The 12,400-nt window shown below is 46.5% G+C and overlaps 1 protein-coding gene across 4 annotated transcripts in view; it reads left to right on the top strand.

The window, feature by feature from the left end:
- The first annotated feature begins 8,448 nt into the window (after window positions 1-8,448).
- The window catches only part of RASAL2 (RAS protein activator like 2), a 270,409-nt gene continuing 266,457 nt past the window's right edge, over window positions 8,449-12,400 (top strand). For 2 of the 4 annotated variants that reach the window (XM_045189246.3, XM_053915606.2), the window contains exon 1: window positions 8,450-9,167. In XM_045189246.3, coding sequence (XP_045045181.2) covers window positions 8,966-9,167 — 202 coding nt within the window. In that variant the 5' untranslated portion in view covers window positions 8,450-8,965. Of the gene's footprint in view, window positions 9,168-9,495; window positions 10,247-12,400 lie in introns of those variants that run through there. The other 2 variants (XM_053915605.2, XM_053915607.2) reach the window with 2 other exon arrangements.

Raw genomic sequence — 12,400 nt, 5'->3', positions numbered from 1 at the left:
AAATGGAGGGAAGGAGCCAATGTTGAAATTGTAATTGAAAAAACAGGGAGAGAGAGAGAGAGAGAGAGAGAGAGAATTGGTGAAGCCCAGGGAGAGTCTGGCTTTTGAAAAATAGGAGGGATTGCTCATCTGTGAAGCTGAAGGAAAAAATGGTGGTGGGGAGGGGATGTTGAAAATCTTGCTCAGAACCCTCAGTTTTTCTCCTTGAAACAGGGCACAGAAGCATTTGTTGATAATGAGAGCTGGAAGTTGACTAGGTCTTGAGGAAAGAGACAAAGATTAGGTGTATTTACTGGAGAGAATGAGAGAGGGAATTGATCAAAGACAAGTTAAGGGATTGATGGAGTCTCTGAGGACCACTTGAGAAGGAAGAGGACAAAAAAGCAGACTGTAAGAAGGATCCAGAATTGATGCACCAGGACAGGGTGCAAGGGAATGGATGAGACTGATGTGAGAATATTCCAGATGAGCAATCATTAGTCCTTGGCAGGGCAGGGAACAAGAAGAGTCTAGAAATAAAATAAAGAGAGCCACAGATTCGGGTTCTCACGAAATGGAGAAACGGCCCCCTGGCTGAGCCACGAACTTAGAGAGAGACTTTGTTCTAAGCAGGCTTGTTGGCACCACTCCGAACACAGAGCCATAGCTCAGATTAGAACCAAGTGCCAATGCCCGATCTAAATCCTTTGTGGCAGCCCTCGCCACACCTCCGCATTTTGACAGAATCTTTATCCAACGTGGACGTCAGAAAGCATATGCCAAAGTGCACTGAAGCCCATCTCTCTCACATCCATAATCCCCACTCAGTCACTGATTAGAAGGGCAATGCTTCTTGTCATCTATATGCTTTTACCCTTGTCCCCTCAATGGTTTAGTACTTTCTCACTTCTTCAGCTTATCACTGTGAACCCCTCCTTCTCACCCCTTGTGCCTGTCACTACAAACCCCTAATCACCTTTCCATGGAGTAGTCACCTGAAACCATTATTTCATTGTAAATATTCTACATTCTTAATATTTCTTCTAGGAAGTGTACTCCCCACTTCTTGCTTTGGATTAAGATGTCTCCTTCAAGGCTAGGATTTGCCCTGCAAAGTCCCTCAGTTGGGGCTGTTCACTGCCTCATATAATTTTGCTCTGTTGTGCTGTAGAAGGAGTTGGGGGGCTGGGGTTGGCATATGGCCGATCCCCACAAGGCTACTTCCAGACCATCACTTCTTAACTCTCCTGTAAAAGCTCAGCCTTCTTTTAAGGAGGAGCTCCATGCTCTCCTCCCCCTGGCTGATAAGCAATCTCCTCTTGCTTCCTATCATCCCCAGACGACTGGGAGGCACAACTCACAGTTCTCTCTATCGCACCTCCTACAACCATCCTAGGAGCGCGCCAACACAGCTTCCTGGTGTTTGGAACCGGAACACTGGTGGCCTTCTCCTCCACTCTGCTTGAGTTACCTACTTGCCAGAGCCACATTCTGTATCTTGTCACCACTCAGTCACTACTTCTCAGCAATCTTATATGTGCATTTCAATATCCCACTTTCTGACTACTAGCGTCTAAAATCTAGCTCTTTCCTGGGTGTCCTGCTGAGGACATCCTATTACCAGAACAATGGGAAAATGATCCTGCCTCCAAAAAAAAAAAAAAGAAGAAACCTAGATTTCTTATTCTCAATACCAGCAATGAAACCTAATCAATAATGGTAAGATATTCTGGAGCCGCTATGACCATCTTCGTCCATATTTAGATGACAGATTACTAGGGATATATTTTGGATAATTTTTGTCTTTGACAAGAGTCTCAAATATGCTTCAGCCATTTTACCTGATACTTTGACACCTTTATTATACCAGAGACCAAATGAAAATGGGCTAGTGTGGCTGCCACGTGCTGATCAATCACGATAACACGATAACATTGCTCCCAAGGTAACATGAGGACAGCAGAATCATTTTAAAAGTCTCTCTTCTAGCATGATTTGGCTTTTTTTTTTTATTGTATCTTTTGAGAACTCATTAGAACCACAGAACTAAGGAAGTGATCATTTTCTTTGGCTAGAGTGAATAACTTGGTGTTTCTATAGTTACTTAAAGAACACAGAAATTACTTTGCTAAAGATCACCCCCTTCAAAGACTGCGTTAGTTAATAGATGGTTGGTGCTGTGTATTCTAGGCAGGGCTGGGTTACTCAAAACAGACCGTGGTGTTTGGAGCCCTGGCAAAAGCAAGAGCAAACAAAAGCTCACATAAAAATTTTAAGAGTTTGATATTTGCCATCGCTAAAAGCAGTTCTGTTGTGCTCATCACTAAAAAATAATCAGAACTTTGTTGGTTTTTCTAACACTCTACAATTATTTTTTTTTAAATTTACACAGGGTGAGGCAAGGCACCTTATTATTTTCAGTGCTTAGAACCTCTCAAGGTTTTAATTAGGCGCTGATGTCAGGGGCCCCTGTGGTTCCATCCGAGGGTTTGTATTCTTTTTGTGTTTCAGTCTTCTTGAATGCTGAGGTGAGGTCATTCTTTGGAGGAGCTTTGTCAAGAAGGAGTGTCTGCTGGAGGTCTCGTTGTCTCTGGCCTGTTCCACTGCTTTCCCCAACAATATTGTTATCGCTTGGAACAAACACTGACCTTCTGCTGGGGGTCACGGGTACCCATAAAACCCAAGAAGATCCCCATGTCTTTCTTGGTACCGATGAATGCCTAAGATGAAACAGTTTCTGATTTAAATCACTGTCAAATGTTGCTGTGTGGAGAACAAGTGATCCCGCAGTTTTCTGTGTCAACCTCAATTTCCCTGTTGAGAATACTCACTGCCTTTCTACCTGACCTGCTCCCAAACTTCCGTGGTGCCACAGCTTTGGTTTTTATCCAACTTCTTTCTACCCAGAACGAAGGGGGATGAATGGCAGCCACCCCACCACTTGAGACTCAGTTTCCTAAGCTCTTGAACAAAGAGACAGAAAGTAAGGAAATAGTTCCTGTTAAATGCAGAACCATTCTAGGGAGTAGGGAATATAGTTTCTTTTATTGCATTAGATTCTGCTGAAGACTCAGGATGCAGGATGCTCTCTTGATGAGGGACAGACAAGGTTGAAAAGGGGGACATACTGCGCAACGAGGAACAGCTGAGAGCTACAAAGATAGGGCTGTACTCAAGTATAAATAGAAAAGTTGCTGCTACCCTGATGAATCAGACCAGATGTTTCTCTGATGTCTCTGTTTTGTCCTTTGGCTTAAAAAAAAAAGTATAATTTCGCTAAAATTATATGTGGGGCCAGGAATGTGGCATAAATGCTTCAAGCTTAAATAATATGGAAAGAAATAAAATTACTGAGGGAAACTTTATTAATGAGAAAAATATTCATAGAGGAAAGGACTGAACAGGGCAGGAAGCCAACAATTTGTTGATAGGACTGATGAACTGAGATTCAGGAGACCTGAATGCTAGTCATTCCTCTGTCACTAGTTGTGTGACCTCGGACAAGCTGTGTCATTTTCCTGGGTCTAGGTATGCTTATTTTCTAAATGGGGGAGGGGCGGGAAAGAAAACGGGGGTTGCATGGCTGGGTTTGTTACGTTGATTATTTCAGTGTCTTTTGCAGCCCCAAACATCTAGAATCCAACCAGGTATTCTTTCCCAGTTTAATTTATCATTTCCTGGCTTCTGCTTTTGTTGAAGGGTTGGTATGTGAAAGGCATTGTGGGGGATAACACAAGGCCTCTGCCCTCAAGGTGTTTATTACCTAACAGTAGCTACTGGAGTCACACAAAGGACTCTGTCACAATGTATTCTGTGATTGGGTCCAGAAGACAGACAGGAACAAATGCCATGGGAACTCAGAGATCACTGCCAGCTTGGTGACAGGAAATGACTTGCGGGAGGGGGGCATTGGCATTTGATAGGCGACTTGGGTTGGGGGTGGGTTTGAAAGTTGGTGGGTTTGGGGCAGGCAGAGATGATGGAAAGAACATTCCTCATGTAAGAAACGAGCAGAAGCAAGGGGCCAGGAAAGTGCTGGATGTATTTGGGGAACAGTGAGCCATCTGGGTTGGCTGAGCGCAGGCAATGAGTCGGACAGCAATGGTGGCTTGGGACCACACTTGGAAGGCCCTTTTAATTTCAGTAGAGTATCCATCTTACTTAGGAGGCAGCAGGGAGCTGATATTTTTGAGTTTGGATGTGACCCGGTCTGAACTGTTTTTGGATAATTCACCTCCAGCGGAGTGTAGGATGAACTGGGGGTGGAAAGGCCTCAGGGGAAGGAGGACAGTTAAAAAATGAATGCATCATCCTTGTGAAAGCTAACCAGGCCGGAGCTGGGGTGGTGTCAGTGGGAATGGAACGCAGGGGTTGCATTTATGCAAGCGAGGGTGGAGGAAAGAATGCAGCAGCAACTCCAGGTTTAAGCACCTCTGAGGTCGAACCCTCTAGTTCCTGTAATATCACAAGGACATTGAAGGAGGGAAGGGTGTTTGGGCAGGGAAAAGGGGAAAAGACTTTACTTTCCTAAAGTACAGGCGGCATGACTTAGTGGAGATGCTGAACATTTACAAACTGCCAACTGCACCGCAGAACGGTGGATGGGGCTGGAGATGGGTATTCTCAAAGTCAATGTCATCCAGGTGAGAGCTGAAATTGTAAAAGTGAATAGATCCCCGGGGAACTGGAGAGCAAGGAGGGAGAAACACAGACAACAGGATCTTGAGAAATGTCTAAATTCTTCCTTTATGATGATCTGGACATGGTTAACATTGTAGAACACAGGGCTGGGCAAAAGTAAGTTCACAGCTGCATTGTAATTCTTTTGAGTTAATACAGCTATTGTAATAATCATAACCTGCGTATCTTTTTCCATACAAGCAACTGTAAATGTACTTTTGCCCACCCCTGCACAATCAGGAGAATGCTGTGTCATTGTGTCCAAGTGGAAAGGGAATATTGAAAGGGAAAGGCTGATGAATCACAGTTTAAAAATTGCATTACTGCGGGGGGATTAGCTGCCTAGAGGTGGTGTCTAGGTAGCTTGGAGGGGATTGGCTAAGAGAAAATAGTTAAGAGCCTTTGTGAGGAGGGAACCTCTTACATGTGTGTGTGTTTCCTGACAGATGAACAGAGGAGAAAATAGGAGCCATACCTGGTCTTCAGGCTGTGACAGCCAAGATTCCAAATCTCCATTTCTCCTTAATATCGACAATATTGACAATGTCTATACTCAGAGTCCAAGGCCTCTGTCTTTCTTTTGGAAATCTCAGATTGTAGCCAGCCTTTATTTTACAGACTGTTACCTGGGGAATTGATTATTATTTTTCTTCTTCCCCAGTTTTTAGTTCCCACTTGCCCTGGGTCTTGGTGTTGATTGTTGTAGTTGAATTCTAAGGATAATAATTATGTACATCACCTCTGAGGGCTTAGTGTCTAAAGCTCCAGAGGGAGGATAAAGGAGGAGGGGGTAGGGTAGGCAGAAATGAGACTTTAGCTCTATTGTAGTTCGCACACAAAGGCCCAGTTTGCAAATACAGTGTAAATGAAGACTTTATCAGCCAAGGATTTATCGTCACAGTAAGATGTGGGATGACACCAGGGAGATACCACGGATAAATCCAGGTAGGAGTTTAACTGTCTCCCAACAATGCAAACTGCTTTATCACTTTTATTTGTTTTTGTTTTTCTTCAATATTTTTCTTACGTGATAATGAACCCAGACAAGTTGATGTTTGTGCTGCCTGTAATTAGCAGAACCAGTAAGTAGAGACAAGGATTGAATCTTTATGGGCACTTTATTCAGATGGCCGGTGATCTGAGAAGATGGAGGGTTATGTACCCTCAAAAACCATCTTAACATCTCATTTCAAGGTGATCTTTTTATAAGGAGAAGAAACAGTAGGTAAGGGGGTTGGAGAAAAGGTTAGTTGGATAAGAGTCACAGCTGCGTGGTGATTTTCCTAGTACCTCTTTACCTGTTGACTGACAATTCCCGGAACACAGGGCTCAGATATCATGTCCATCGCTTGCAGACACCCTGAGGCACAAAGGTTGAATTGCTGGTCCACCTCCCTGAGTCAGGGGTCCTGCATTCCATTTCCTGGAACAACAGCTTTCCAAAAGCATTAATCACTTAAGCCTATCAACTAAGGCTAAAATCTTTAACTTTTAGTTCCCTTATCAACAGTACTTAAAAAAAAACCCATGAAATATTTACTCTTGGCTTCACAAGTGTTAGAACAACTCTATCTACCAAGGGGTGAAAGAGACTCCTAAAGCATTCAGATCCATCAGTGAATTAAAAAATTAGAAGACTAGGGTTTTAATTTGTCTGCTAACTAGCTATGTTTAGGTAGGTTGCTCAATAGAATTCTGTGCTTCCGTTGGCTAAATGGTGATTTCAAAAATAATGGTTTTGTTTATCTCATAGACTTATTGTTCAGTCGGTTAAAGTATTTTCTCTTTAAATTATAAACAGTAGGTAAATTCCAGACATACTGTTACTTGGGCAACTAGAAAACCACTGCAGCTAATCAGAGGTCAGAATAGGGATGTGACGCAGGGTCCAGGATTTGGAGAATCTGGATGAAGAGAAAGTAGGATGACGGGGTTGGCAGAAGCTTTTTCTGCAGCTCCAGAATGGCTGATGCCACTGAGAGAGTAAGCTTAAAAAAACAAAAACGACCAAAACCCTTGTGTTATACACCACTCCTAAAGCTGCTTTGAGATAATTGCTTGGGTAAATAAATTCCTTACCTATCAACTAATGAGGAGACACTCAAATTTGTACATCTGATGCCCATTATTCACTTGCTCTCTGACTTCCGTTACCACGACTTCCACGGTGACTTGGTATAAATAAAAATGCTGGCTCTGTGCAATGCTGGGCCCTATAATCTTTTAGTAGGTCTTTGACACCATCTCTTGTCCACTCAAGCACTGAAAAAATACAATGGTTTACACTTAGAAGTCTAACTATGGAGTCAGAGAGCAAGAAATCGGGTTCTAGATATTCAAAATGACTACCACAAATACATCACCAAGCCACACACCAGCAAGCTTAACCACAAAAGGTTCTTGAGAGAATAAAGTTGAAGTAACCATTATCATTGAGACACTGCAGACCCATCTGTAGTGGTGGTTGATTTGCCAGGTAACCTGGCTGTTCCTCAGTTTCCTCACCTGTTAAACAAGAGGAAGGGTGAGATTATTTCTACGGTTGCTTCCTGCTTAGAAATACTGTTACTCTAAATAAGAATGTGGAGAGAATCACAAATGCTCCTCGTAGCTTTTGATAAACCCAAATAACACCCCAGAACACCACTGCATACTGCAGAACCAGAACACGAAAATGTCTCCTTGTAGACCAGTCTGTGCAAAGCAGGGAAAAATGAGGGAAGAACGCTAAGGAAAATTCTCCAAAAACTTGTAAAAAACCAAACAAACAAGCAATAACCCCCAAACCACATACTTGTGGAATTCCTGCTCCGTTTTCAGTAGCCACATCCAAAACATTGTTGAAGACCTACTATGTACAAGGCACTTAGTTGTTGTTTTCAATTTTTAAATTTGTCAGCAATCTCTTAAACATGAACTAGCGAACACCGCCTTGGGTGGGCATAGAATTGAAGCCAAGATCAAGGGAGACGGAGTCCACAAATAGACCCAAAATAAAACGCAAGTGACATCATTAGAGGAAAAAAAGCCAACATCTTGCACAAAGATCAAAGGCTTAAAAAAAAAAGAGAGAGAGAAACATGTTTGGTTAATACTGGGCTTTTGGACAATTCATGTGCTTGCGAGGCCCGTCCATCCATCCACACCACACTTCCTAACCACGCTATTCTAAGCCGATGACAGGTCCAGCTTCAGCGCGCACAGAGCTCTCACACTCCCGGACCCCGCCGCCAACTTCTCTCTTTGCGAAGAAAGGCGCTTCCCCAGGGCGACTGTAAAATAAAACGGCCTCTCCAATCCTGCGTCCAATAAGAAATATCGGTTTAAATGCATAAACACATCAATACAGGCACAAAAGGAAAAGGGAGGGAAGACGGGAAGGGGAAGCGCTTTTCCTTTCTTTTTAAATTTCCCGCACCCCTCTCCCTCTCCGCCTCCCACACCGCCTCCACCGCGGGCTGGAGCAGCAGCCGGGGAGACCCAGACCGCGCTGCGCAGGGCAGTCGCGGAGGCTGCAATTGAACAGGGGGCGGGGCCGGCCGGATGAATAACTCGGCGTCCGATTTCTCCTGCCTTCGGCAGCAGTTCCTCCTCCGCCTCATTACTCGATTGCACACGCGGCCGCGCGCTCGGCCCTCGATTGCTCCGGCCTATCACCCTGGGATGCCGCCTGCCGCCGCCACCGCCGCGGCTGCCGGGCTGCTGAGACCTGCGGCGGAGCCGGAGCCGGATCCGCGACGGCAGCCGTGGCCTGAGAGTTAGGGGGGTGGTGCAGCTCATTCCTGGGTGGGGGCTGAGGGCAGGAAGGCGGGAACCCGGGGCCAACGGCCCCCCGCCCCCGGCGAGGGAGCGCACGCTCGGAGCCCCCCGGCGGCGGGAGCCGGTCAGAGGGGGCGGCCCTTGGCGGCGGCGCCCCCCGCCCAGCCGTGCCGGCCGCGCTCCGTCCCCAGCCCGAGCCCGCTCCGGCCGCGGGGGCCGCCGGCCGGGGTTCAGGGAGGCGGCTCCGCGGGCGCGGGCGGGCGAGCCGCCGCTCCCGGGCTCCTCCTCGTCCTCTCCCGGGAGGGACCCGCACCTGAGCCCGGACGCACCCCCGGCCGGGGCCACGCTGGATCCGCCTCCCGGCCCGGGTCCCGCCCGCCGGCTGCAGGTGGGCTGCGGCGCCCGGGACGCGCACGGTGGGCGGCGGCGAAGGAGGTGAGCCGCGTCCGCGCCGGCTGCCGCTCGGAGCCTGCCCCGCCGCGGCGCCGCCCGCCTCCCCTTCCCGCAGGCAGGGCGCGGAGCCGCCGCCTCGGCGCCCCGGGGCACCATGGAGCTCTCGCCGTCGTCCGGAGGAGCCGCGGAGGCGCTGTCCTGGCCGGAGCTGTTCCCGGGGCTGGAGTCTGACTCGCCGCTGCCGCCCGAGGAGCTGGACGCCGTGGTGCCCGTCAGCGGGGCCGTGGCCGGGGGCATGCTGGACCGCATCCTGCTGGAGTCGGTGTGCCAGCAGCAGAGCTGGGTCCGGGTGTACGGTAAGGACGCGCCGGGCCGGGCCGGGCTGGCTTCTCGTTGCTCGGGCTGAAACGCATCCCCTGGTTGGCTTCGGCCGCGATCTCGGCCCCCGTCCCCGCGGGGTGCGTTTCCCACGACCCTTTCTGTTCTGGGGCGGATTTCTGACAAGTCCCCCGGACCAGCCCCCTGGGCAGGGAGGAGGGACTCGGCGTGGTCTTTGGACCTTTTCAGGCACCTGTAGCAAGTTTCAGGTAGTGTTGGTTGGGCTGTTCAGCCTCATTTCCCAGGCGACGGCTTAGGGAACTGTCACCCGATCTTCACGACGGTCGGCGGAGCACACCCTCAGGTCCAGCGGACGGGATTTCATTTCTTTCTGCTGATGGAGGCGAGGCTGGAAACCAAGATATTATGAAAACGCTTAGTGAAACTACATTGGGTGGGAAAAGGCTGATCTGGAGCCTCGTTCTGAACCCCACTCTCCAAAGACGCCGCTCAGACCGAGGGGTGCGGGCTGTTTCAGATGGCACTATTGTGTCGCCTCTCTTTGTGAAGTGCCTGGGGTGCTACTCAGCAAGTTAAAAGTGACGAACGCACTAAAACTTTCCCCTCTGCATTCCTGGTAACCACCCCGTTCATTAAAGCTGAAGGAGGAGATCCTATTAGGGCGAGCCTGGCGGCAGCCTTGAAGCCCTGCTGCTTTTGAAAACTCATAGCCTGAGGACTTACAGCCTGACGTTCGGGGCTGAGCACCGGCTTCCCCCAATTCTGAGACCTCAGGATGTTTATCACCGAGTTCGCACGAACACAAAGGGCGTTCTCCTGGGGCTGAGTGGAACGCGCCACCCTTGAAGCCCCCGGGATCAGGCACCGGGTTCTGCTGCAGGTCTGTGCGTCTAAGCTTGTCGTGGTCAAGTCCACGATGCTGCCTTTTTCCATACTTCTGAACAGGGCACATGTTTTCTGTTCAAGAGTGACCACGACTTAGAAGTTGTCTCTCTAGGTAGTTCAGTTGGTCTCAAGATGTCCCGTCTGTCACCCTGCGAAAGATCCCGGAGCTCAGAGTCCAGAGATTTGAGTTTTTGTCTCAGTTCACCACTAAGTAAGTGGCTATGTGATTTGGGGCATCGGGTCACTTTTTCAGCCTCTGATTCCTCACCTGTAAAATGAGTGGATTGGATTAAATAATCTCTTAATGGCCCTTTCAGTTCTAAAAACCCAGCAGTTCCTATAACCAGTTCTTAAGGATGTATGTAGGTACCGCTTTGTATTTTGCTGGATGTTTATGTGTTTCTTGATGTTATATTCTAGTTAACTGGAAGAATTAAAGCAAAGAAGCAGGAGAGGATGCAAAGTCACCCAGTTCATTCTCAGCACATTAAAAATTTTAGGGCCTGATTTTCCATCCACCTGCTAATCCTACGTTGCTGACAGTTTATAGCGAAGGTCGATGAGAACCTGAAAATAAGCTTGAATTGGAGTGTTTATCGTCGTCACAGCATTTTCCCATTCTAGCCTTTTCCCGGTCCTCACACAGCTCTTTGGCACATTGTTTTTATGTGAAGTTAGAGGTAGGGCTATGTTACTGCAGGAAGACGTATATATGATTGATAATTCAGTATCGCCGTGTCCAAAACTATTCTGTCTGGGTTTTCTAGACCTAGGTTAACTGTCATTTTTTGCGTGAAACCCATAAAAATATGTGCTTGTTTTTGGAGTCCATTCCTAGGGCTGGATTTGTGAGGTGTATGTATGTGGGTATGTATTCTTAAATATACAAGTACATATACACATATATGTTTCCTGTCTCACACACATAGTGTGCATTTCAGTGTTAAGTTGCAGACTTTCTACTGCCCTATAACTGTTTTGTCTTCCCTACCCATTCACCAGAAGTTGTTTTTATTTACTGTGTAGCACTTTCCTTCCTGTAAAGCAGCTCATCCTGGATACTACTTTGTTACTTGGTTTGATGTAAATACTCCAGAACTACCTGAAGGACTGTTGGCTTTTCTGTGTTCTTAGGTAGTTTTTAAGTTGCCTGTTGTATAACTCTTTGAAGAGCTTTGCAGTAAAAATAATAGAATGTAGAAAATCAATTTGAAAAACACTAGTGTATGTTGGTGTTTTGTTTACTTATTTGTTTGAAGCGTTTAAGGTCCTAATTGTTTTTGGGACATCTGGATTTTTCCATGCAGTTTAAAGAGACTTTGATGCGTGTAGTCTAATGTTTTTATGTGTGTGTGTTTTTTTAAAGAAATCCAGAAACTGGGAAACCTAGTCCAGAGTATAAAACTGGGGGTTGAGAACTTGGTTTTTCATTCTGGCTTTGCCACAAATTGGTTGTCTAACTTTGGGCGAGTAATTTTAACTCTGTGGGTCTAAGTTTCTATGTAAAATATGGAATCTGGAGTAATTGGTATCTATGGTCCAGTTTAGCTTTAGAGTTCTCTGATTCTATGTCCTGCCCTATTATTTCATCTCCACTGGCCTACCATTTCCAGCCTGACTCTTGGGGTGAGGAGGCATCCAGCAAGCCCTTCATGCATTTAAATCATCATTGTCAGAGGATCCCGGGGATCACTTTTATCAAAAGGTCAATGGACTGAGTTTTGAAAGAAGGAATGTTGAGGACAGATGTATGTTTGTTTGGAATGTTTTCATAAGATAGGAAGGTGGGGATGGGGATCTTGCTCAGGTCTTAACTCACTCAGTTTTGAGACCTAACCTAAAATAGCCACATGGTTTTTAGGATAGGGTGCAAAATCAGGAGCTCTATTAAGTGTTGCTGGCTTCTGGCTATGGTTCACATCCTCTGCAGAACACTTTCGTTTGAAACTAGTGTGCAAACAAACAACAACAAAAGTACCCCCCCCCGCCTGAAAATGATCTTAACAGAAACTTTTAGAAGTGATATCTCATTAGTTTACCACATAAAACTGGGAGACTAGGCACTGTTTTAAGTTTGCTCGTGGGAAGTTGATTACACACACACACACACACACACAATCCTGAGTTTTGTATATTGCTGTGATTGGAAAACTTTTTTGGAATATGTTCAGAGCCTGTACAATAGGTGGATCTATATTTAGAACACAAATCCACATCTTTGAGACATAGCTAAGAGAAAAATTTATTCTTAGTCTTCATTTTCTTTTCGTTGTAAAAATGTTTCATTTGTTGTATTTCAGTATTACAATTAGTTTTGCCCACGCCCTGTCAAGACTATAAAATTTCTGACACCAAGGAGCTGTCT

This window comes from Desmodus rotundus, chromosome 12 (assembly GCF_022682495.2).
Source record: "Desmodus rotundus isolate HL8 chromosome 12, HLdesRot8A.1, whole genome shotgun sequence".
Taxonomy (NCBI): domain Eukaryota; kingdom Metazoa; phylum Chordata; class Mammalia; order Chiroptera; family Phyllostomidae; genus Desmodus; species Desmodus rotundus.
Note: the sequence above shows the minus strand (reverse complement) of the source record. Positions and strands in the feature narration are given on the sequence as shown.